General features: G+C 36.0%; 1 protein-coding gene across 8 annotated transcripts in view; it reads left to right on the top strand.

Annotated features, from left to right (window-relative positions):
• The window catches only part of RAB3IP (RAB3A interacting protein), a 143,405-nt gene extending 120,716 nt beyond the window's left edge, over nt 1-22,689 (top strand). For 5 of the 8 annotated variants that reach the window (XM_040491448.1, XM_040491447.1, XM_040491445.1 and 2 more), the window contains 8 exons: nt 4,601-4,696; nt 10,608-10,685; nt 11,314-11,517; nt 14,262-14,390; nt 15,664-15,776; nt 19,815-19,914; nt 19,998-20,067; nt 22,314-22,689. In XM_040491448.1, coding sequence (XP_040347382.1) covers nt 4,601-4,696; nt 10,608-10,685; nt 11,314-11,517; nt 14,262-14,390; nt 15,664-15,776; nt 19,815-19,914; nt 19,998-20,067; nt 22,314-22,396 — 873 coding nt within the window. In that variant the 3' untranslated portion in view covers nt 22,397-22,689. The remainder of the gene's footprint in view (nt 1-4,600; nt 4,697-10,607; nt 10,686-11,313; nt 11,518-14,261; nt 14,391-15,663; nt 15,777-19,814; nt 19,915-19,997; nt 20,068-22,313) is intronic. The other 3 variants (XM_040491449.1, XM_040491452.1, XM_040491450.1) reach the window with 2 other exon arrangements.
• Nucleotides 22,690-26,005: the final 3,316 nt, after the last annotated feature.

Below are 26,005 nucleotides of genomic sequence, written 5' to 3'. Positions count from 1 at the left end.
ATTTTGCCTTCATGAACGACAGTGTATTGCTCTAGTGGATTGGAAATTTCTCTAGGGGCAGTATCTTAGCTGGTTTTGTATCCTGAGGGATTACCATAGGGACCACATAGCAGGAAATGTTGAATAAATTGGCTTAGTTTTCATAGGAAATTGTAAAATAGTGAAATTTTAGAGTTTGAAAGAATCTGGCATTAGATTTATGCAGTTACAGATTTAAAAATTAACTCAGAATTGGCATCTTTATGGTATCTTTCCACTCAAAAACATGGTGTGTCCTTCCTGTTTGTTTAGGACTACTTCTGTATTTTTGTATTTGGCAGTATTTTAAAGTTTTCATTTTGCATTGTGGTCTTTAGCGTTCTGAAGTTTTGTCATCAGTGATTTTTGCCCTGTATTCTGTCTAGTCTGATATCAAGATTCAGATTCCTATTTTATTTTTATTTGTATTACGTTTTAAAGCATACTTCACCCATTCTTTTTTTTAATCTGTCTGAATCACTTTGTTTTAGGTGTGTCTCTTATGTATAGAGTACAGAGATAGATTTTGTTTTTTTTAAGCCAACCTGAAAATCATTTTCTTTTAATTAGGTGAGTTACGCCCATGCACCTTTATTGATAAATTTGTTACGTTTGGGCTGGTTTCTGTCACATAGTTTTGAGATGGCTCCTGGGTGTGTATGCAGACCCTTATGTGCTCTGTTTTCTTCGTGTCTTCCTTTTTGGTGTTTTGGAAGGTTTGATTTCCGTTCTAGTTGTTACTTTCCTTTAATCAAAGATGTATGTATCTCCCAGCCTTTCTTGAGATACTGCCTTTGTTCCCTGCCATAAGCAATACTGAAATTATCTAGCTCCTGTTTATTTCTCTTATATCATTGAATTTTAAAGTTTTATCTCAGTTTTAATCTCTTGCTCTTAGATATGTTTAGGTTTATAGTAGTTAAGTTGTGAGTCTCAAGTTGTATACCTTCGCTCCCCATGAATATTTGAGAAGTTTATGACTTTAATTTCATCTTTCTCTTATTTGTGTGTATGTATGTGTGTTATTTAAAAAAATTGTTTTTAACATTTTTTATGTTAAGAGACAAGAGAGACAGGGTGCTAGCGGGGGAGGGGCAGAGAGAGAGGGAGCCACAGAATCAGAAGCAGGCTTCAGGCTCTAAGCTATCAGCACAGAGCCTGATGCCGGGCTCGAACCCATAAACTGCGAGATCTGAAGTCAGATGCTCAACTGACTGAGCCACCCAGGTGCCTTAATGTTTGTTATTTTTATATTCCTAAAGCTCATAACATTTAAGTAGCTGTTTTGTCAGCTCTATCCCTTTTTAAAAAATAGACTTAATTTTTTTAGAGCGGTTTTAGGTTCACCTAAAATTGAGAGAGAAATACAGAGTTCCCATACACCTGCATGGTCCCTCAGCACTATCCAATCCCACCCCAGGATGATATATTTATTATAATCAATGACCTTATATTGGCATATCACTATCCCCCCAAATCCAGAATTTATATTAGGGTTCCCTTGGTGTTCTATATTCTATGGATTTTGACAAGTGTATAATGACATGTACTGACCATTGTAGTATTACCCAGAATAGTTTCACTGCCCTGAAAATCCTCTAAACCTGTTTATTCCTCCCTACCCCCAAATTCTGGCAACGATTGATATTTTTATGGTCTCCATAGTTTTACCTTCTCCAGAATGTCATATAGTTGGAATCAGAGTATGTAGCCTTTTCAGATTAGATGCTTTTATTTAATAATACGCATTTATTTTCCTCCATGTCTTTTCATGGCTTGGTAGCTCATTTCCTTTTAATGCTGAGTAATATTCCATTATCTCAATGTACCACAGTTTATTCATTCACCTACTGAAGGACATTTGGGTTGTTTCCAAGTTTTGGCAGTTAGGAATGTATAAACATCTGTGTACAGGTTTTTGTGTAAACCTGTTTCCAACTCCTTTGGGTAAATACTAAGGAGTGCAGTTGCTGGATCATATGGTAAGAGTGTGTTTAATTTTATAAAAAGCAGCCAAACTGTCTTTTAACCTAGCTGAGCCATGCTAAATTCCCAATGCATGGGAGAGCCTGTTACTTCCCGTCCTTGCCAGCATTTGGTATTGTCAGTGTTCTGGATTTTGGCCACTCTTGATAGGTGTGTGATGGTATCATTGTTGTTTTAATTTGCATTTCCTGATGACCTGTAATACAGAATATCTTTTCATATGCTTATTTGCCTTCTTTATATCTTTGTTGAATTGTCTCTTCAGGTATTTTGCCCATTTTTTAATCCGGTTGTTTGTTTTCTTACTGTTGAGTTTTAAGAATTTATATATTTTTGATAATAGTCTCTTATCAGATATGTCTTTTGCAGAAATTTTCTACCAGGCTTGTCTTTTCGTTCTCTTGATATCGTCATCTTTTAGTTGTAGTTCTACAGTTAAATATGTTTGCTTCTCACCCTCAGTCCTTAGCGTTAAAGCTTCTCCGGCTTCTTCTGGATTATCTGAATCTCATTCTTTACTTGGTCACTCAGTCACTCATAGGAGAGAGATTCTCTGAGGTTTTGCAGGTTTATGACTCTTTGTCTCTGACTTTATACTTTGGCTAAATATAAAATTCTCATTTCACAGTGTTTCCCTTGACTATCTTAAAAATGTTATTCTGGGGGTACTTGGGTGGCTCAGTCAGTTGAGCGTCCAGCTTCGGCCCAGGTCATGATCTCATGGTTCGGGAGTTCAAGCCTCACATCTGGCTCTCTGCTGTCAGCACAGAGCCCGCTTCTGATCCTCTGTTCCCCTCTTCCTGCCCCTCTCCCACCTGCAGTCTCTCAAAAATAAAATTAAATATTAAAAAAAATGTTATTCTGGTGTTTTCTAGCATAAACTGCTGTTGGCATTTCAATCCCAATCTGATTACCTTACAGGTGACTTGGATTGTGTTTAACTTTTTTTATAACAGTAACTTCACATATCTGTGTTTGTTTTCCATATTTAAATGAATTGGATTTTCCTGGACTGTTAGGAGGAGGTTCCTGTGAAGGAGGAGGATAAACCAAGGAGTTTCGTGTTCAAGAGCTTTCCCTTCTGTTGTTATTGGTGTATCTGTGTAACCACTTCTGTCTTTCAGAGGTAAACCTTGTTCAGGAAGGTTTTCTCCTCTAGCCCAGTGCCTCTGCAAACTTTACAAGCTTAACATTATCTCTAAAAATGGTATTTCTAGTAGAAATATAAGAAAAGATAATTATTTTTTCTTACACTACTTTCTGCGATCTGTTTCCTTTGGAACCTTGCCACCCTCTTTCTCCTTTGATATCTTAGCCTTCTTTCTCTCTATGTCCATTATTCCTGTCCTGCAGTTTGGTTTCAGATTCCAAGCGTTTTTCCCTTGGGGTGGGCTTTGTACTAGAAGGGTCTCTTTGCTGGATGCTGTGTGATTCCTCAGAGTTTAGGGCATTACAGCACTGTTTGCTGTGTCAGGACTACATACACATTTTTGCATTCCACCTGCAACTTGGAGCCTGTGAAAACCTTTTCCTTTTTCTCCCTTTGTTCTCATACTTGTTCTCCCAGTTTTCAGAGAGGCTGAGTCCTCTCCTTTGGGGTATTTGTAATGATTTTTGGGTTCTGAGGCTTCATACGATACCTCTGTAGTCACTTCCACTTCCTGCTGTCCCTTCCACATAGCTGCTGATTCTTTGGTGTTGGTAGTGTAGCCACGTTCTCTCACAGTCTAAGATTTGTGGGGATTTCCTTCCGTAGTTTTGTTGAAGGTGTACTCATTGGGTTCTTCTGACCTTCCAGTTGGTATATTTGATTTTCAGGAGTTGCCCTTGGGGGATTCTATGCTGCCACCACAATTACAACACAACAAATCCATTATTTCATTAGTGTAATTGTGACCAATATATAGGAAGGTGGGATGTTTTTTAGCCCTAAATTTGAAAGATTAATTTAGGACAGCATATAAAATTGCATATTATTTACATCTTAATAAGGGATTTTTTAAACATCTATTTGATACCTTTTGAGAACTCATGTATAAATATTAGGAAGTGATTTTGTCGTTAACATTTTTCTTAGTTTTAAATGCAAATATGTTTCATTCACTTCTGGTTGCAGGGCTAAATGGGTATAGTCTACTAATGGAAATTTTAGACTAATTGCCATATGGTACATAGTTATCTATAAGTGAACAAATTTTAAAATAAACTTGAAAAAACCACACTGAACTTTTACTGAGATGGATAAGCGTAATTAAAGAAATTCCCTCCTGGATGGAAATAAATATCTTCAGAGAACAGTTAAGGGAAAAAAGAGTGAAGTTATTGAATTGTGTATTTCACATATAATATATAATCTTAATCTTTGTATGTCTCATGACGGAAACATTAAAATTTAAATATGTAAGTTGGAAATATTTGTAATTTTAGACTTGCCTCATTGTCTTCCACACAGCAAGTGCTAGATCAACATTTTCAGTGTGAACCTTAGGAGGGGACAGTATTAATATTTTGTAATTTTATTAGTAAAGATTATGTAGTCTGCTGAATCTAACTTCAAACTATGGAGATTCAAAGTAAAATGATCAATTTCTCATAGGAACTGAAGTTAAAAGATGAAGAGTGTGAGAGGCTTTCTAAAGTGCGAGATCAACTCGGACAGGAACTGGAGGAGCTCACAGCCAGTCTGTTTGAGGTTGGTCTATTTATGTTTTATATTCATAGAATTGTTCTTTGAGGGAATCTTAGAAAAGTAATGCTTAACTTTACATAGTTTCTAAGTCATCTAAGAAAAATGAAATCTTTAAGATGGAGTCTACAATTTAAAATGATGGGAAAAGGAAAAGATACCGTAAGCTACCAGTATCAATCAGGTTGTTTAAAAATGCCCATGTGGGAAGAAAGGTTGTAAATTTTAATTCTGTTTTTATCAAGTATTTAGGGGCTACTTTAAGATAATCTTACAATGTGACTCCAGAACAAAGATGGGAAACCCTTGAGGTGGCTATCTGATAGGTGATGGTTTGAGGATTGTTAGAAAGCACACCTACTTGTTAGACGGCACACTTCACCTACCTTTCTTTCTTTCTTTCTTTCTTTTTTTTAAGTTTATTTATTTTTGAGAGAGCGATTGGGGCGGTGATGAGGGGGGAAGGATCCCAAGCTGTGCTATCAGCACAGAGCCTGACATGGGGCTCGATCTCACGGTTCACAAGATCATGACCTGACCTGAGATCAGGAGTTGGATGCTTAACCGACTGAGCCACTCGCACATTCCCACACTTATCTCCCTCCTGCCAACAGGACCAAAATTTCTGCCCAGTTCTAGCAGTGTTTCTCATTAAGGGTTCCACTGACATTGTCATTTTGCATTTTTTGGCATATTAGTCAGGGTTCTCCAGAGACACAGAAACCAATAAGATGTGTATATAGAAAGAGATCGATATAAGAAATCAGCACCCGTGATTATGGAAGCTGGCTGTTCCCAAAACCTGCAGAGTGAGTTAACAGGCTGAAGACCCAGGAGAGCTCATGGTGTAGTTACAGTCCAGGTACACAGGTCTGAGAAACCTGAGAACTGATGGCGCAGTTCTAGTCCTAAGGCTGACAGGCTTGAGATGCAACAAGAGCTGATGTTTCACTTGGATTTTGAAGGCAGGAAGACTTTTCTTGTACTCCGTGGGGATCAGCCTTTTTGTTCTGTTCAGTCCTTCAACTGATTGGATGAAGCCCAACCACAGTATGGAGAACAGCCTGCCTTATTTCACATACCAATTCAGATGTTAATCTCAGAAACACTTTCACAGAAACACCCAGAATAATGTTTGACCAAATATCTGGGCATCTAGTGGCCTAGTCAAGATGATGCATAAAATTAACCATCGTACTTAGTGTTGGCCCTAAGATAAAAGTTCCTTATTCAGAAAGGTTGATGTGTTACTGGAATGACTACTGTCATTATCACATCAATAATTTCTTTTTTTTTCCAAAAAAAAATTTGTTTTTAAAACTTTGTAGTAAAAGATTTTAGAAAAATTTCTTCCGTTTTTGTTTTTATTTATGCAACATTTTTTCAGTTTTAGAGGTATGCATATTTTCTTACATAATTGTAATCCTAATATATTTTGTATTTTTTCTTCAAATAACATGTTTTTATGTTAACTTACATGGTCATTGCAGTGATAGTCCTAATCTATCAACTTGCATACTCCACCATTTTTAGTGTTATAAGTAACATCATAACAAGTTAAATGGGGGTTTCTTCAGATGTGGACTTTTCTGTGCCACACACCTTTGGCCCCTCCTCTGTCTTTTTTGGGATCATTTTCTTTCATGAACATTGGAAAGCTGATCTATTATTATTTTTTGTTAGCTAGTCCTCAGAGATGAGAGGAAGATAAATGTAAGGATGGGAAGAGTGGGGAATTAAAGCTCTAGAAGACAAGAGCTATAGGACTTGTCACATTTTTGTTTGCAGAAGGGGTATGCTGAAAGCTTAGACTTTTTCATCCAGTATTGTCTGGCCAGAAAAATTTCATAATGATGTATAGGTACTAGATAAGAAAGCAAATGTGTTAAGTTTCTCACGTGCCTGCCCATAATTTTAGCCTTGCTTAGTTCCTCTTGTTTGCACTTGTATGTATATTCTATTAGATGAAGTAGGAGGAGAACAAACAGGAGAAACTTCTCCCTCTCCATAGTGGGATGTGAAGGAACAGAAATGCTGGTTTTTCAATGAATGAAAAAGTATACCAAAAAAAGGTTTTGGGTCCCTGATCTATCCCTGACCCGACAATGGCTAATAACCTTGATACTATGTATTCTTTCTGGGAAAGAAGTTACATTAATTAAAGATGATTTCAGTAATGAAGAGAATTGTCTTCAAACCAGTTATTTATGAATTTTGTGAAAAGGTGCTAAACATTTTTCTGTGGTCTTTTTAATTATGCCTTCATGATCTCAGTTTACCATTGTATTATGAAAAAGCTTTTTGCTTGCATTTTAGGTATGTGTACATATAGTTTTTTAAGAGTTAAATATTATTTTGAATAAACAATTTGTACAACTTTGGCAAACTTAACATGTAACTTCAAATTAGGAGTTTGTCGTGTATGAATCATCTTGAATATAATATACTTTGTAGCAAAGTTGTGTCTTAAAAAAACTATCAAAAATAAGAACTCTAAAGTTATATAGATGTATTCCCACCTAGTATCTCAGATTTTGAGATAATATAGAATGAAATCAGTTGAAATAATGCTTTACAAAGAAAAAAAGAGAGGTAGCCTTAAGATTTTTCTTTTCTTTTTTTTTTTTTTTTTAACATTTTGTCAACCACTTTTAGTAAATGTCTGTAATATGCCTAGTTTTCTCTCTGTAATGCCGTGAGGCATATAATGAAAATTATTGTCATTTTATCTGTGAGGAAAATGAGGCATAAGAGGTTAAGGAGCAATGTTGGGATTCAAATTCATAACCCCAACCCTTACTTTAAGTACTATGGAAATCATAAATGGGACTTCTGTTCGTCTGAAGCCACAGAAAAGGAGTCATCATTGAGGACTCTCCTTTTTCTCACATTCAGACTGTCCGTATTTTACAAGCCATTAGTATTTATTACCTAGCCCAGTAGATGCCACATTTTTTGATCATGTACTCAATCTATAAAAGAACAATTTGAGCATGTACCTTTATTATGATGAAGATATGTAATATTGAGAATTACCTATGTGACAGGCACTGTTTTAAAAGCATATATACTTACTTATAAATTACATGTATAGACTAATATATATAAATTGTTATATAAATTATAAAACACCAGTTTATAAAGCAACTCAATCGTAAATACTTATTTTTTATAATACAGAAATGTTTTAGTCTCACTAAAATATGTTGTGCATATGTATATATTTTTTTAGTGAAAGTAGTACACTTGCATATGTTACCTTTTTCTAGAGAATTTTAATCTTATCAATTTATGATTCAGATGAAGTTCTGGTCTAAATTCCATATTTTAAATTAAATGTAATGCAGCTAATAACTCACAAATACATGGATCCAAATGGAAGAAATACATCTTTCTCTATATTAAATCATTATACTGAATTTTCAGTTCCATTCCTGGTTATGTGAAACTTTTTTCTAGAATATTCTCTAGTGAATTTGTATTCTCTAATACCAACGATGTCTTTGTGAATTAATCAGCAAATGTTGAGTTTAAACGTTATTTGAAAGAAAGAGTAAAAACACCTTCATTTGAATCACTGCTAACCAGATAGGAAAAAAATTCTGTTTTCAAATTCTGGAAGTGTATAGACATGAATGTTTATATCAGGTCTGCAAACTACAGCCTGTCTTTACTTTTGTGCAGCCTTATGAGCCAAGATTGGTTTTTACACTTTTGAGTGGTTAGGGAAAAGAATCAAGAGAGTATTTTGTGACATTAAACCTGAAATTCAGATTTCAGTGCTGATAAATGTTTATTGAAACGGCCATGTTCACTGTCCATGTGTTGTCTGTGGCTACTTTCACACTGCAGTAGCAGGGTTGAGTATTACAGCAGAGACCGTATGGCTCATACAGCCCAAACTGCTTACTGTGTGACCCTTTACAGAAAAAGTTTGCTGACTCCTGGTGTACCTGATACTTGCATTTTTTTCAGCTTTCAGAATGGCAGAGTGATAGAAAATTTTCCAACTTGTTTTGAAGCTACTTTTTGATGTCTTCTGTCACCTTGCAAAACCCTATACGTTATCTTTTTAGCTGTTGCTTCTGCCTCCTTCTAGCTCTCTTACCTTTCCATTTGGGACCCCAGGGACGCTCTTTTATTGTATCCCTCATATCACTAAGGGAAAAGGCACCCCAAATTCCAGCTCTCTTTGGGTTTACATCTTCTCCTGGATCTTGGTCCCCTAGTTCTTTACTTTTGTTGGTTCTCTGATGCCTTCAGACACATTTAAAAAAATTTTGTCCTTGTCCAGCTTTTCTGTTTATTCTCCATGTGAAGTTTGGTCCAAATTGCATAGTCTGCTGTTAAGGAAGGCAGAGTGCATTTCCAAACATTTAAACAGATAATCTCTCCTTCACATGAGTTACTTTTGCATTTGTAGTTAAAATGTCACTTATCCTGAAGGGTCAGATGAGATATGTTTATTATTTTGAAAATATCTTCCAAATAGATATCTGTTGACAGCCACTTGTCAGAAGAATTCAGCAAATCTGGAACGTTTATTATTTTTAAAAGAAAAATGCATACCTCATTATTAAATTGGCAGCTCTTAAGGACTTCGTTACAAGATAACCAGCGTTAATTGTGCTTGGAAGATTTTCAGTTAATCTCATTTCATTATAAAGCATTGATAGTAAAGCATCTCTTATTTAAGCTAATGTGACCTGTAAATTCATATTATGGGCATGTAAACAAACTGCAGTTCACTACAGCACTGGAAAAGCAAATGAACAAATGGGCATGCTGCTGTCAACTCTGATGTGGAGAATGTCTACTCTTCCACTGAAAAGTTGACAGACTTAGTAAGGATGCCATTGTCAAACATGTATTAAATGTCTTTGAAGCCGATTTCCTTCCTTGCTTCCTTTCTCCTTTCCTTCCTTCCTCCCTCTTTCTCTCTCTCCTTTTCATCCTTCTCATAAACTGCAAAATGTAGTTCTAACATATGTGTTCTTAAATCCCAAGGGATTATCTCAAGCACCCTATGTACTGTTCCAGTCCGTCCTTAATCCTTAATGGGATTATTCCATACAGCAGAATAATTTTTTAAAAATAAAGATCAGTGACTGTCTTCCTTAAAAGATCATAAGGCTTCCTATTGCACTTAGAATAAGAGCCAGAATTCTTCCTTGGACATTTTATTTGATTATTACAATGTAAACTGAATGTAAGCTCTTTAAGAGACAGGACCCATCTCTTTTCCCAGTAGGTTATTAGCACCTGGAATAAAGCTCACAAAAAGGTGTCATGAGTAAATGTTTGATGAATAAATATAAGAAAAGAAAAAGGAATTAAATACCCAGAGTTTCATAGTTATTGTACAAAAAATTAAGACCTTAACTAAAGGCTAATCTCTGATTTGTCCTTTTAGATTAACTCTACACAGAATTGTCACTTAAAGCATTTTGTGAATGTTTTCATTGGAAGCCCTAAGGCTTTTCAGCTGTCATTCCTACAAACTGCAGCATTATTGATGTATTAATATTTTTACCTGTCCCTTCAGTATATCTTTGCTATGACTAATAATATGAGTATGCATATTGTGACCCAAGTTACAGAAACCTAACCACTGAGAATTTGGGTTTGACATGTGGGATGTTTATTCTTTCACACAGTCTTTTTACACAAGCATTCACCAGGAGGATTGAACTTGGCTACCTCAGTGATACTGGTACTAAAAGAAGGTACCTATTCCTAACTCCTACTAGTTTGTCTGTCAGACGACTGTTGTTATTTCAGGAGTTGACATGGAATACTTCATTTGCAGGTTAAAAGTTGGTAGTACATTTTTGCTACTGTTGTAGATACTTTTTGAGAGATTTTTGAAAACAAATGCTCAATACGTTTCCGAAATTTGAGATTTCACCTTTTTCAGGAAGCTCATAAGATGGTGAGAGAAGCAAATGTTAAGCAGGCAACAGCAGAAAAGCAGCTAAAGGAAGCACAAGGAAAAGTAAGTTTTTGCTGCTTTCATAGTAAAAAAGTACAAAGAAATCAGTGATTACTGTTTTAAGGATACTTTAACATCGATTGGCTTTTGTTCCTATTGTAAACTAGTGTTTATTTTAGAAGATTTGGAAACTGCAGGAAACTATAAAATAGGGAATAACCACTACACAGATAGAGTTAATAGTGAACAGTTGGGGTTCACTGATATTAGAACCAAAGGATTTAAAGTCTTGTGAATCACATGTATTCTCAAAAGGACTAGACAATCACATTTTAAAGTTAATATTTTTCTTAATTCACTGAAAAAAAACCCCACCAAACTGTTATTTTATTGTTTTAGGAATGAACCACAACTAATCATAAACTATTCTATTTGGAGATTTTCAAAATTCACATGAAGTTTGTGTTAGACATTTTGATAATCTGAAAAATTTCCTTTAACATTGTGAATAGCAGCTGAATCTAAACTGTAAGAAACATTAAAAAACTTGGTTTTACTTTATTAGTCCACAACAAATACCAATTAAACTTATATTCATCTTTGAAAGGAAAGTGTTTTGATCAAATTGCTGACATTTAGCTGAATCTGTCATAAAACTTAGTGTATGGGACTATGTTGATTTCTTTTCAAGATTGATGTACTTCAAGCTGAAGTAGCTGCATTGAAGACACTCGTATTGTCCAGTTCTCCAACATCACCCACACAAGAGCCTCTGCCAGGTGGAAAGACACCTTTTAAAAGGGGGCATACAAGAAATAAAAGTACAAGCAGCGCTATGAGCGGCAGTCATCAGGACCTCAGTGTGATACAGCCAATTGTAAAAGACTGCAAAGAGGTAACGCGTCAAGGACTGTCCCCTCTGACTCTATTGATACTTAGTAATTCTCATCACTGACGTGTCAGTTATGATTTTTGCCAGCAAAACTTTTAGTACAAAATATGCAATATTAAGATGGGGGAGGCTTTATCTAGAGCTGGCTGCTTTCAGGGAATCTCCAGTTCCATTCTCTACTTGGCTGACCTTGGAGTACCTGCTAGAAACTTGGTAAGTTTCTTCCTCTTGCTATTTCATTTAGGGAGCAAACTGTCTTGTCTTATGTAAAGCAGAGTGGGTGGCTTTAATGATCTGGCTGGTCAGAATTTGTTGGTAGGATGCTCTAACAAAATATGAATGTAAGAAATGTTTGAAAATAAGGTGATTTTCTTGAACAGAACATTGTTTTTACTTAAATTCTAGGAGAGGTAGAATTTTGTATTCTTTCACTGAGTCTTAGAGTTAATTCAGATAATTAAGCAACAAAAAATAGAACTAAGCCGTCCCTCCCCCCACTTTTTTAGAGCTCTGTTTTACATTGTTTTATTCAGGTTCATCATTAATCTTTAAGAAGTTGTATTTGCTCATTTGGTTAAGTTTTTGCATGGAAGCCAGGAGTTTATTAAATTGAATAACCAGGGTTGTTACTTTAATTGAATTGCATTTGTTTACTTATTAATAAAAAGGATGCTAGTGAGAGAGAAGTTCAATATGTGGCCAGATCTGAATGTGACAGAATCTAAAATCCATGTTCATGAAATACTTAAGAAACTTTTTTAAGTTATAACCTTAATTTCTTTGAATTTAATTAACATTTTTAATTGCTTGGTACAACTTGCATTTTTGCTGCAGTTTCTCAGTGTGTGTGATTATATACCTTGTTTTCCATTGTTTACACTAACGAAATTTAAGTGTTTTCTCATGGAACGTTTTAAAGTTCTTAGTTTATGAACTCTTAAAATGTGAATAGGTAACATACAACTTTTTGCTTTGTAGATATATTCGGTATTCTAATGTTTTGTGAAAACATCAAAAAGGTTTTTTTTTTTTTAATGTTTACTTATTTATTTTTAAGAGAGAGTGAACAAATGAGAGCACATGAGTAGGGGAGGGGCAGAGAGAGAGGGAAACAGAGAATCCCAAGTGGGCTTGGAGCTAACGTAGGGCTCGAACTTACTAACTCACTAAAGGCGAAATCATGACCTGAGCCGAAATCAAGACGCTTAACTGACTGAGCCACTCAGGCGCCCCTCAAAAAGTTTTATTGGACAAAGGAAACACACAGAGTTGACCTGTGTAAGCCTTAGAAGAAGGTAAAACAGTTGGAGAGAAAGTGAAACATGCCCACGTTTCTGTAAAAAAAAGTGACAGTCACGATATTTGCAGCATATCTCCTAAAAGCACTTAAAGCACATGTGCGTGCGTGTATGCACACACATTATGCAAGACTTTGCGGTCAAGTCACTTAGACACGAATCTGAACTTGTACTGGTTTTTTGATCTGTAACCTTAGGCAAGTTACTTTTTTCTCTAAGCCCTAGTTTCCTTCTCTAAAACAGTGAAGAGCAGAATGTCTGTCTTGCACAGCTGTGACGATTAAGTGTTTAGGAAGTGCTTACCGTAGTTCCTCGCACAGGGTCAGCTCTTAATAGTTTAAGTTACTGCCTTGAAACTAGAATCTTTCCTTAGAATACCACTTAACCTGCTTTGGGGTTTATGTCCATTAAAGGGTAGACTTTACAAAGAAAATGAATTTGGAAATGTAAGTATTGTTATATACCTTAAAAGAAAGTCTGTGGGGAAGCTTGGATTTCAGACTCAGCCTTTCATTACTTCCATGGAAACCACCTGCACATGTGATTAAGCTGTCCTAGAGGCCAGAGCTGTAGTCAGTGTGTCGTTTGTGGTGTGTCCAGTGCTTCTGGATGAGAGTGGCTTAGAGCTGGGTGAGGGGCACTACCTTGAGTGGGCAGCCGGGGGCAGGTGTGGCTCTGTATGTGACAGGTGGTATTGAGCTGAGTAGAGGGCATCTGGAGGGAAGAATACTTGGGGAACAGTTCATTAAAGAGAGGAGGGGGAACGGAGGACAACTGAAGAGTGAATCAGGAGGCAGGTGCCAGCCTGGATTATTGTTGATAATTCAGATAGTAGTCATTGATGTTGCTGTGGCAAAAGACACCTTAATAAATGTTATGTTTTACGGTAGTCAATTTAGGAGGGTATATATATGCTGCTTTTAGACCTGCTGCTTATACAAGAAACATTTTCAAAATTCTTTTGAAAGTGCCTTCAGGTGATAGCAGAACAGTTAGTGTCCCCTTTGACCCAAACTAGGTTTCACAACTTAGTCTCCATTTAGTCAAACACTTTATTTAATTAACTTCTCTCCAGATTACTTTTGGATTATTTTCAGAAAAGACTTCTCATTTGTTTTATATTCAGAGCAGTGTGCACATGTGTCTTAGGAACTCCAGCACTTTTGAGGGGTGGGGTGGAGATAATGGTAGCATCATTGGACACCATAGTGGGTCCGTTGAAAAGGGCTCATTTGGATTTGAGAGCTTGAATTTTTTAAAGAAAGTTGGTACCATGTATTATAACTAATCAAGAATGGTTCAGTTCATTATTTTAAATGAGTAGGATTTCTTTTTCAGTAATGTTTAAATTAGGTTTTAGTTTTATAAAGTGATTTTATGTTTTGTACCTTTAAAAAGATTATTTTATGTTTTTTTGTTTTTTTGTGTTTTTTTTTTTTGGTTTGTCAGGCTGACTTATCTCTGTATAATGAATTCAGATCTTGGAAGGATGATCCCACAATGGATAGATCGTGTCCTTTCTTAGACAAAATTTATCAGGAAGATATCTTTCCATGTTTAACATTCTCAAAAAGTGAGGTAATTTTTTTTTTATTTTAATAGGAATGCATTAGAGTGGTTCCTGTATCTTTTGCTAAATCATGCTGTATGTTTTCTATTATGTAAATAAGTTATTCTAACATGTTGTGATTTACCATTTTCTTTATTCCGTGTTAAGATCATGATAATTTCCTGGCATTCAGTTACTGAACATCTTTGCTTATTTGAGCAGAGGATCATTCATAGAGTGAAGTGTTAGTTACACTGGAGTGAAGTATTAAATGTGCACTGGGGGTAGGGCTTAGTTCTTGATTCTTACTTAGCCCAACACTCAGGGTAAGGGAAGTTCTCTATACTCTGAGGTGTTTATTAGGTTTATGTATACATGATAAAAAAAAAAAATCATAGTTTCTTCATCTTTAAAATGGAAAAAAAATGCCTTCCTTGCCTATGTCACAGGGTTGTTAAGAGGTTAAAATGAAGCAAATTAAGTACATACAAAAACTTTTTTTAAAATGTAGGGTACTATACCAATGTCAGGTCACAGTTTTAATTTGTACATATGGAAGGTTTGTCTATAAATATCCTGTCAATCAGTGTCTAAGAAATGTAATCCTAAGAGTCTTATGTTAAGTCTTCAGAGGATTTAATTATAACCTTACTTGTCAGGAGAAGTTAAAATGAACAGTAAAACACTTTTGATATGTAGATATGTTACTCACTGTGTCTCTGTGTCTGTTTCTAGGTAGGCCATATTCCGTATTAGTAATCTTGCCAGACTGAAGCAACGTGCTGGTTTCAGCTGTTGTTGATCAGTTGCTACCATCTCCATCTGGGCATTTAATATTTGATAATTCAGCTAGTTCTTTTGTGCACATAAGTACAAGTTCAGAAAATACATAGCTGTAATTAGTATATATTGCTGTGTTATGAATGACTAGTATTCAAAAATATGCATAAATTTAGCAAAATGAGGCATTAGGGTATTCATCTTGAAGTGGTGTTAATAGTGGATGCTAATTGTGGGTAAGAGATGGACAGAGATTGGAATTAATGCCTTCAGTTCTCTTCCAGATAACGAGGTAAGTTACTTAGCTATAACTGAATTGCCTGCCTTTCATGATAATATTTGAGTTGTAAAAATACTCAAACCAAGATTGTATAGTTTCTTTCTTTTTCATTGGCTAAGACTAAGCTTACAGTAGAGCTTGGGGAAAGAATAATTTTGAAGATTAGTTTATTATAGAATACAATTTTAATATTTTTATGTCAGCATAGCTTCTGATACTTTCTGTTTTTTTTTTTTTTAAAGTTGGCTTCAGCCGTTCTGGAGGCTGTGGAAAACAATACTCTAAGCATTGAACCGGTGGGATTACAACCTATTCGATTTGTGAAAGCTTCTGCAGTCGAATGTGGAGGACCAAAGTATGTTTTTAGAACTGTGTCTTGTAGAAAACACTGAGTTTTAAAAATGTTACATTTGTAAATATTTCGTTTTCCTACTTTTAAATGGTTAAATTTCTTGTTAGTTTTCTATTTTGTGCAGCTAAAGACAAATCCTCAGTGCAAGCTGTAGCATTTCAAATGTAGCATCAAAGGCAGAGCCCTTTTAATTCAAAAGTATACATATATGTTAGCTTAGGTGTTAGAAACGTTTTTTTAAACCGTCCGTTGTGACTCATTAACTGATCATAAAATCAGTTTAGTGGGTCATAAGCAGAATATTTGTTACGCATATAGAAACAGCTGTGTGTAGTAGGTTTTGGTGTAGAATATTTCTTCCTAACGTTGCCATTAAAAATAGTTTGGAAAGACAGTGAATTAGACCAGGTCTTATCAAGCATGAAAACAGGACACCAGAAAGACTTGAATAGTCCTCCCGTTTCATGCTGTCGTATAAAGGATTCTCACTCTGGTAAATAATCGGTTCTGTCTTACATGAGAGCTACTTGGCAATTATATACCTTCAGAGGTAAGACTCCCACATTTCATAGCAGAGCAGACTTTTTTCTCTCCAGTCCTAGGAGGAGGAAAGACTGAAACCAGTGGTACCTAGAACCTTTGGCATAGATGTTTGCAAAGTGACTTGGAAAGATTTGGAGGAAGCTGCTTACTTGGTGGTTCAGAACAATGTATATATGTGACTGGAAAGCCTGAGAAAGCTCCTAGAAAGCAGTAATTGACTCCTGTCTGAGTCATTTTGAAGGGAGAGGAGGAAAGGGCTTTTTGAGATTAACCAGTAGGTCTGTGTTAAAGCCTGCTGTAGGAGTTGTGTGCTTCTTCTCATTTCCTGTTGTGCATATTGCCGTTCTTAAATTTTTTTTAATGTTTATTTATTTTTGAGAGAGAGGGAGAGGTCGGGAGAGAGAGAGGGAGGGGCAGAGAGAGAAGGAGACACAGAATCTGAAGGAGGCTCTAGTCTCTGAGCTGTCAGCACAGAGCCCGAGGCAGGACTCGAACTCACGAGCCGTGAGATCATGACCTGAGCTGAAGTCAGACAACCAACCGAGCCACCCAGGTGCCCCTGCACATTGCCATTTTTAACAGGATCACACAATGTTAGTATTCAGATAGTTATTTGTGGGGAGTGCCTAGTCAAGTATTTGCTCTGTGAGCCACACATCCACCTAGCATTGTGTCCTGTTTTATGCTCCCATGTGCTGGTAGCACAGCGGCCTCTGAATTTCTAAATTTACATTTCTTTTTTTTTTTTAATTTTTTTTTTCAACATTTATTTATTTTTGGGACAGAGAGAGACAGAGCATGAACGGGGGAGGGGCAGAGAGAGAGGGAGACACAGAATCGGAAACAGGCTCCAGGCTCTGAGCCATCGAGCCTGACGCGGGGCTCGAACTCACGGACCGCGAGATCGTGACCTGGCTGAAGTCGGACGCTCAACCGACTGCGCCACCCAGGCGCCCCCTAAATTTACATTTCTAAATTCTACTCTTTCAACAAACACCGAAGTATTTTTATCTTGATCAATTATAACAGTTTTTGTGCTTTGAAGGTCTATGTGTACCTTATTTTAAATGTAACATATAGCAGTTTTTATTACAGAATTTAAATTTCTACTTGCGTTATATAGAACACATACATGTGCAAATATGATGACAAATGAGCATATCAGAGCAAATTTATGTAGTGTTTTGGTAAAATAATTATAGATGTCAGGTTTAGGGAACACTTTACATAGTTTAGGGATATTGTGCTTGTGGCAGTGGGGTTAGATGTCAGGTGTTTGGGAGTGCATGTCGTGTGACAAAACTTAAGGAAGATACTCTCTTCTGTGAAGTGTGCAGTATGGCCCCAGCCAGGGCTCTCCTGGACTAGGTAGTGAAGGTAATCCCTAAGTAAATGGCACATGCTGTAGGAACGTTGAGAAAGCCAGGACCAGTCTTGTGATGGTGATGAGGGGCTGTTACTGGAGGCGGGGAGATTTGATCCGGGTTCTTGAAGCATGGGTAGAATTTGAGTAAAGAAAAGTACATGTGATTGGAGGCCTGGAAAAATCAGAGAATGGTGAGTGTGTAGATGGGAAAGATGTGACCAATCTGAAGAGCATTTTGGAGGGAAGAGATTCAGGTGGGGGCTGGGGAAAGAAGAGCTAGAGATGCGTCAGGTTTCCATATAGACATGTTGACCTCCCCAAGTGAAAATGGCAGCTGTGGGTTTGAAATCTGGGGACTAGAGCTGTTCAGACATACCAAGGTCCTGTAGCAGGCTGACAAAACGCACTTGGAGGTCAGAAGACTTGGCATTGGATCCTACCTCAAATGAAAATGTATTGGCTGTGACAGTTCACAGGTGGCTTTATAAATGAGATAAGAAACACTGTCATTATTTCAAAAGTTGATACTTGAAACCACTTTAGCAAAGCACTTTCAAAATCAAAGTACTTGACAAACAGGTGTATGTCTGTTTCTGGAAGAGTAGTGTATCAATTGACTTTTATCAGTTCAATTGCAACTTTTCCTTCTTGTGTAAATTACCCCTTTGGCGGTTCCAAGGACTCTTGACACTTGTGCCTGAAATTTCTTGATCTTCTATCCTTCCCAATCTAGTAATTAGTATTTTTAAATTATTTTTATAGATCATTAAAGGAAATTTTTTTTTAGTAAAAAAATTTTTTTTAATGTTTATTTTTGAGAGAGGCAGGACAGAGTGTGAGCAGGGGAGGGACAGAGAGAGAGGGAGAACACAATCTGAAGCAGCTCCAGGCTCCGAGCTGTCAGCACAGAGCCCAATGTGGGGCTCGAACCCACAAACCATGAGATCATGACCTGGACTGAAGTCGGACAGTTTAACTGACTAACCCTCCTAGGTACCCCATGGAATTTTCTAAGAAAGGAGCAATGAGGCAAACTTTCTTTGAAAAGATGAGAATTCTTTTGTGGGTGGAATGGCCATCTCCAAAATTATCCTATTTTAAGTACATATTCTCCATTTGTTTTCTTAATATGGAGGTGCATTTGTATCATATTTCTTACAAGTATAGCTGAAATTTAATGTTCGTGTAACGTAGTTTTCTTTATTATATAATTTATAATGTCATTTAAAATGTTGGCCACTTTATCTTAGTTACAACTATATTCATTTTGCCTTGAGAGGGAGTGGTAGTTGTGTTCAGCCATGGTCCTTGCTTCGGAGGGTACCAGCTGGGCTGCTGTAGGTCTGCTCTGGCAGATAAGCCAGCATCACTGTATTGAGCTGTACAGTGACCAGGGGCTCATCACTTAGCCAGCAGTCATTGAATGTCTGCTGTATGCCAGGCACATGCTTGGTGCCTGGCATTTAAAGATAAATAAGATACAGTCCCCATCCTTGAGAGACTTACAGCCTCATTCCAACCGGAAAGCCTTCATACCAAACCTTAAGAGTCCATGGTATGCAAACAGAAAGGATGGTATGTTTGAATATAGTGTACTTTGTGTAATTATTGAGGGTCAATATTTTTGTAAGGTGGCCTGTTCCTCTGTATTTCTCAGGCCTGGAGCCACATTAAATGCATATACTGCAACCAGACCCACCGAAAAGTACCACATCTAGAAACTTAACCTGCAAGCTGTCTTAGTAACATGTTTTGAGACTTGAACCCTCATCATCAGGTTTTTTTTGAAACTGAGGAAGTAGTTGAAGTCCTGATGGGAAACTCAGAACTGCCCTGTGGCTGGTTACTCATTTGTAAATTTGCTTCAGGATAGGACATATATTTGAAACATTTAGTATCTGTTCGAAAACCATGGTGAATGTTCTGTTGTTGAGCTTATGTTAGAATGTAGGCCCCAAGGGGCAGGGTCTTTGTCATTTTCATCATGATAGCCCAGCATCTATAACAGTGCCTGATACACAGTAGGTCTGAAATATTTGTTGTCTTAGCAAATGTAAAACTTGTACAGAAGGTAGAAGCAAAATGTTTTTAGTTAAAAAAAGAACAAACTAAAATTTGTCATTATTTTACAGAAAATGTGCTCTAACTGGCCAGAGTAAGTCCTGTAAACACAGAATTAAATTAGGGGACTCAAGCAACTATTACTATATTTCACCCTTTTGCAGATACAGGGTAAGTAACTTAACCATGAATTTTAATAAAGCTCACTTTGATATGACATTTGACTAATGACTTTTTTTTTCCTTTTGGCCTAGATCACCTCTGTATGTAACTTCTTTACATACATTCGATATATTCAGCAGGGGCTCGTGAAACAGCAGGATGGTGAGTGTTCTTAATTGGTTATAAAATGTTTACATAAGACTTCAGCAAAAAGTATAGAACATAGTAGTAATGCTCAAGTTTTATTATTGGTGCATTTATATTGAAGCTCTTACAGTTCTAATGTGTGGAGAATTTGGGAACTGATGTCTCTTAAAATGATTCAATCATTGTATTTGCCTCATTTTACTCCAATTTTGAGTTTTAAGCAGGATCAGTTATAACTCTTAAGAGATACATGATAAACCAGATGGTAAATGTGAGGGGACTAGTAATTAGCTCATTGAATTTACTCCTAAGGAATAAAAATATTCATTTTTATTATTCAATTCAATAATAAATTCATTTTTATTCAAGCTCTAGACATGGTCAGATTTATTTTAATTGGTGGAAACCATGAGGATCTAACAATAATTTTTTTGTATATTTCCTATTTTTATGTATGAATTAATAAAGCAGTCATGAAGATAGTTCTGAATGGGATAAAGATTACTGTATTCTGAATCAGCAGAAACACGTAGATGATATATTCAGGAGAGCCAACATCATGCAAGTGTTTTAATACTTTTAATACAGTCTTTCATGATTACTGATGATTCTGTAGCCAAATGTCTTAAATGCCAGGCATAAAAATGAATAAGGCCCAACTGCTCTAAAGCAGTGTTTCTTGAGTACATGTGATTATTTTAAAACAAATAGCAAATACTAAGCTAGGGATGAGTCCATACCCATTTTGTATTTGATGTTGTTAGGGGAATTTCCTACTCATATTTTTTTTAGGCACCGAAAATATTTTTATATTTAAAAACTGGAAGAAACGTATTATCTTTCGGTCATGTAAATCAGTGACTCTTAATTCTGTGGAAAAGTTAGTTATGCTGATAAAAACTTAGTTTAGTATTTCTAAAGCTCTGGTATGTTGAGAAGAGACATACTGATTTAGAATCCCATATAATTAGATTTTAATGCCTAAAAGAATGAGGGCGAAACCTCTCATTAATGTTTAATTTCAACCTGAGCAGCAAAGTCTTTAAACTGTACAGTACTTTTTATGACTTTTCATAAAATTGAAATATTTTTGAATACCTGTTGGTAGATCATAGGATTTAAGCCACAGAACAGATGATTTATGTTAAGTTAAATTGTCAAGCATGTTTTTTTCTCGTTAAAATAAAAAAAAAGGTTTTCTGGGGAAGATGAAAGATAATTTCCTTTATGAAAATAGTAAGAAATTGTCATGGGTGGTAGTGGGGGTGATGGTGATAGGATGGTCTCTTCTCTGGTTCTGTTACTTTTCCACTTCATGGTACTTGGTACACATCATATACTGTGTGAGTTTGTAGCAAATAAATATCATTAATTTTAAAATCTGTTAATTGTCTGTGCCTTTTGCCAAAAAGGATTTAGGGCAGCTAAATCTAAAGCAGGGTTTCTGAGGCTTGGTACTATGAATATTTTGAGCTGAATAGTTCTTTGTTGTGGGGGCTATATTGTGCATTGTAGGATGTTTAACACCATCGCTGAGCCTTACTCAGTAGAAGCCAGTAATGAAAAATGTATCCAGACATTGTCAGATGTACCCTTTAGGACAAAATCTCCCCTAGCTTAGAACCACTGATCTAAATCAATCCAATCGGATGATGTGTCTGTCAGAGGAAGACCTTTTGTCTGAAATACAAAGCCACTTTTTTCAAGTTACAGAAGTGGCTTGCCAAAGTAGAGATAATTGAAATTTACAGATCAACCTTTGCATTTATTTTTATTTCTAATTTGAGCCATATACAAAACCTTTCTTATTATTACAAACAATGTTACTGAGTTTTCTGGACTGTCTTTTGTTTTCCTTTTTTTCCTGTTTTACTCTCTGTTGGTGTTGATAAACAGTGGAATGGCCAAGATGTAGCAAACTAGAGCAAGAAGATCCATGAGTTAGAATAATTGAGGACTGAGTGTAATTACTTATGAAGGCGCTAGGATTGCCATTTATTCAGGACCCTGAAAGTGTCTGCCTTCTGTTGGGCTAACATGCTCATCTATGTATCTAACAAACAGTTGTGATAAAAGTGGGATGCTCACAAATAACATGAAAAAGTTTCTGTTGAAATAGCAATAAAATGTCGAGGCATTCGGTACGTCATTCAGAAATGCCCAATTGGCATTTCAGCTAATGTTAAATTCTCAGTGAAACAGTTAAAAAATAATGAGGATGGTAATTTATGATTTATGTGTCTCCTTTTCTATTTGTATAGTTGATCAGATGTTTTGGGAAGTTATGCAGTTGAGAAAAGAGATGTCATTGGCAAAGCTGGGATATTTCAAAGAGGAACTCTGATGCTCTCTGCCTGGGACCATGCATGAACCTCCCTGAATACCTGGAAAATGGCTGAATATTTTTATGGTTACTTGATATTTATTACCAAGGAGTGGGCCCGAGACTTTTTCCCTCTTTTGCAGATTACACTAAGAAGTACTGTGATTTCTTTTAAATTGACCTATGCTGTGTTTGCTTACTCTTTAGTTGAACACACTATAGAGAATTACAGGTGTACTAGTGATTGTAATTTATAGTTGCCCAAAAAACAAAAATAAAAGCTAAATAAATAAGTACATAAATGTTAGATTGAATATGTTTTTGCTTTCTCTTCTAGCTCTGACATGGTATGTAGGGTAAGCTGAATGTATTGAATTGTAGCTTTCAAACTGCACAGCAGCCTGTGACAAGGAAGAAGGCTGAGTGGACAGGATCATCTCTTTACCCCCACAAGAATGACTCTGTTTTTGTCTGTTTTGTATATTGAGCCTCAAAGAAAGATTTTATTTCAAGAAAGAAAGAAAGAAAAAAAAAAACTTCACTATATCCATCTAGAGAAAGCTACTGTTAGTATTTCTGAAGAATAGCTTTTTGGCTTTCAGATGTTTTCTCCATGCATATGCATATTTCTGAAACAAAAAGACTTCCTTTTTTTTAATGTTTTCTTAAATGTGTATTTATTTTGGGAGAGAGGGAGAGAATCCCAAGCAGACTCCGTGCTGTCAGCACAGAGCCTGATGTAGGGCTTTAACTCACAAACTGTGAATTCCTGACCTGAGCGGAAATCAGGAGTCACATGCTTAACTGAATGAGCCACCCAGGTGCCCCTAGACTTACCTTTTTAAAAAAAATTTTAACATTTATTTATTTTTTGATAGAGACAGAGCATGATCAGGGGAGGGGCAGAGAGAGTGGGAGACAGAGAACCTGAAGCAAGCTCCAGGCTTTGAACTGACAGCACAGAGCCGGACGCGGAGCTTGAACTCATGGACCATGAGATCATGACCTGAGTTGAAGTCAGACACTTAACTGAGCCACCCAGGTGCCCCCTCTAGACTTACTTTTTTTTTTTTTTTAATGTTTATTCACCTTTGAGAGACAGAGAGAGACAGAGCACGAGCTGGGAAGGGGCAGATAGAGAGGGAGACAGAATCCGAAGCAGGCTCCAGGCTCTGAGCTGTCAGCACAGAGCCTGATGCAGGGATTGAACTTACGAACTGTGAGATCGTGACCTGAGCCGAAGTCGGATGCTCAACTGACTGAGCGACCCAGGCAGCCCCTAGACTTACTTTTTTAACTTAAATATTTTTTCTGCACCTCTTAATTACTTCATGGTTTGACTATAGGATGTTCATATAACTTGTTTGCAAATTAGGTTTTAAATTATTTTTTGCATCATAATGCTGTGATCAGTATCTTTATGCATACTTCTTTGCACATTGTTGGGTTGTTTCCTTCATGTAGATGCTTAGATGTAAAATTGTTGGGCCAAGGTGTATGTATATTTTAAAATATTTGATCTGCTTTGCCACATTGCCCTCTACAGCAGTTGATTGTATTTTTACAAATACGATCTGAAGATGACCTTGTTTTCAATCCTGTCTTCAAAAACTTGGTCAACCTTACCTATGGAAGATTCAGTCACCAAAATGGATGGGACTCTACAGACAAAAGGATATTTGAGTATGGAATGGTATGGACTGGTAGAAACCATCACTACCCTGCCCAGTTCAAGAATCTGAAATTGAGCATGAAAAGATCTTTGAAACTAGAATTTTCTGTCCTGATAAATACTCAAATGTGAAGGCATAATAAACATGTTCTCAGACTTTCAAAACTTCAGAAAATTTTTCACACAAAGATGCAAGTTAAAAGCACTTAAAAAAAGAAAAAAAAAAAAACTTTTGGAAAAAGTACCTAAGGATGAAGATAAACAAATCCAAGGGATGCTACAAGAGATTTGGGCGATAAAAAGAGATACTTATGAGGTTTGTTGATGACTTTAAAAGAATAAAAAGTAAGGCTAAAGAAAATAAAGTATATGCATAACAATGTAGAATTAAAATTCTTTACAGCATCAATATAGTGGGAGTGAGAGGAAACCAGAGATCTTGAGGGTAAAGTTCCTATCTTGTTAGAAGGAAGAGAAACATACTAATTAAATAGGAAAAAAAAAAAAAGACCAACTAAAGAAATGAATAGAGTGGTAGGGAAATAATATATTTATACACAAAGCATAAGGACATGGAAAGGTTGAAATAAAAGCATGGAAAAAAGGAAAATACTAAAAGAAAGCTAGTGTGGTTATGCTATTATCCAACAAAACAGACATTAAAATAAAAGCATTATTAAGGATAGAGATAGGTGATATATAGTGCTAAAATTTGAGTTCAAAACTTAGTAAGAAAACCAATAGTAATAGAAATAATTGAAGAAACTTAAAAATACTAGGGTGACTAATACCAAACTTGAAATATATAAAGAACTCCTACAACTCAGCACTAAAAAGCTAATCTGATTAAAAATGGGCACACATCCAAAATAGACATTGTTCCAAAAGAAGCCATAAGGATAGACGCATGAAAAGGTGTTCAATGTCACTAATCATCGGGGAAATGCAAATCAAAACCACAGTGAGATAGCACTTTACACCGGGCAGAATGGCTAGTATCAAAAAGACAAGAAATCATGAGTGTTGACATGGATGTGGAGAAAGGAAAACCTCATGTACTCTTGGTGGGAATGTGAATTGGTGGAGTCACTATGAAAAACAATATAGAGAGGTACCTCAAAAAATGAAAAATAGAATATCATTCAGTTCAGTAATGCCAGCACTGCTGGGTATTTACCCAAAATAAATGAAAACACCAATTCAAAAAGATACATGCACCCCTATGTTTATTGCAGCATTATTTACAGTAGCCAAGATATATCTTAAGTGTCCATCAGTAGACAAATGGATAAAGAAGATATGGTATAATGATACATTACTCAGCCATAAAAAGAATGAAATCTTGCTATTTGCAACAACTTGGATGGAGCTAGAGAGTATAATGCTAAATGAAATAAGTCCGAGAAAGACAAATATCGTATGATTTCACTTAAATGTGGAATTGATAAAAACAAATGAATAAACAGAAACAGACTCAAACACGGAGAATAAACTGGTGGTTGCTAGAGAGGAGGGGAGTGGGCTTCCAGCAAAATGTGAAGGGGATTAAGATAAATCATGGGGATGAAAAGTATATCATAGAGAATATAGTAATATACAATAATATTCTAGTAATACTACAATAATAATTATACAATAATAATATTGTAACTTTGGTGACTGATAGTAGCCATACTTCATGTGGGGAGTATTGAATAATACTATGAAATTGTCAAATTGCTATGTTGTACACCTAAAATGTATGTCATATATATATATATATATATATATATATATATATATGTCACATATATGTCATATATACTTCAATTGAAGAAAGTGTAGAGAAAGTGCTTCAAGGAAAATTTTGTAGCTTTAAATCTTTATATGTATATGTATATATATGTATATATTTTTTTAAATGAGCTAGTGTTCAATTGAAGTTACAGAAGGACAAGATAAAGCTAAAGCAAGAGATA

Source organism: Herpailurus yagouaroundi, unplaced genomic scaffold (genome assembly GCF_014898765.1).
Source record: "Herpailurus yagouaroundi ecotype Mexico unplaced genomic scaffold, PumYag 182, whole genome shotgun sequence".
NCBI classification, from domain to species: Eukaryota; Metazoa; Chordata; class Mammalia; order Carnivora; family Felidae; genus Herpailurus; species Herpailurus yagouaroundi.
Note: the sequence above shows the minus strand (reverse complement) of the source record. Positions and strands in the feature narration are given on the sequence as shown.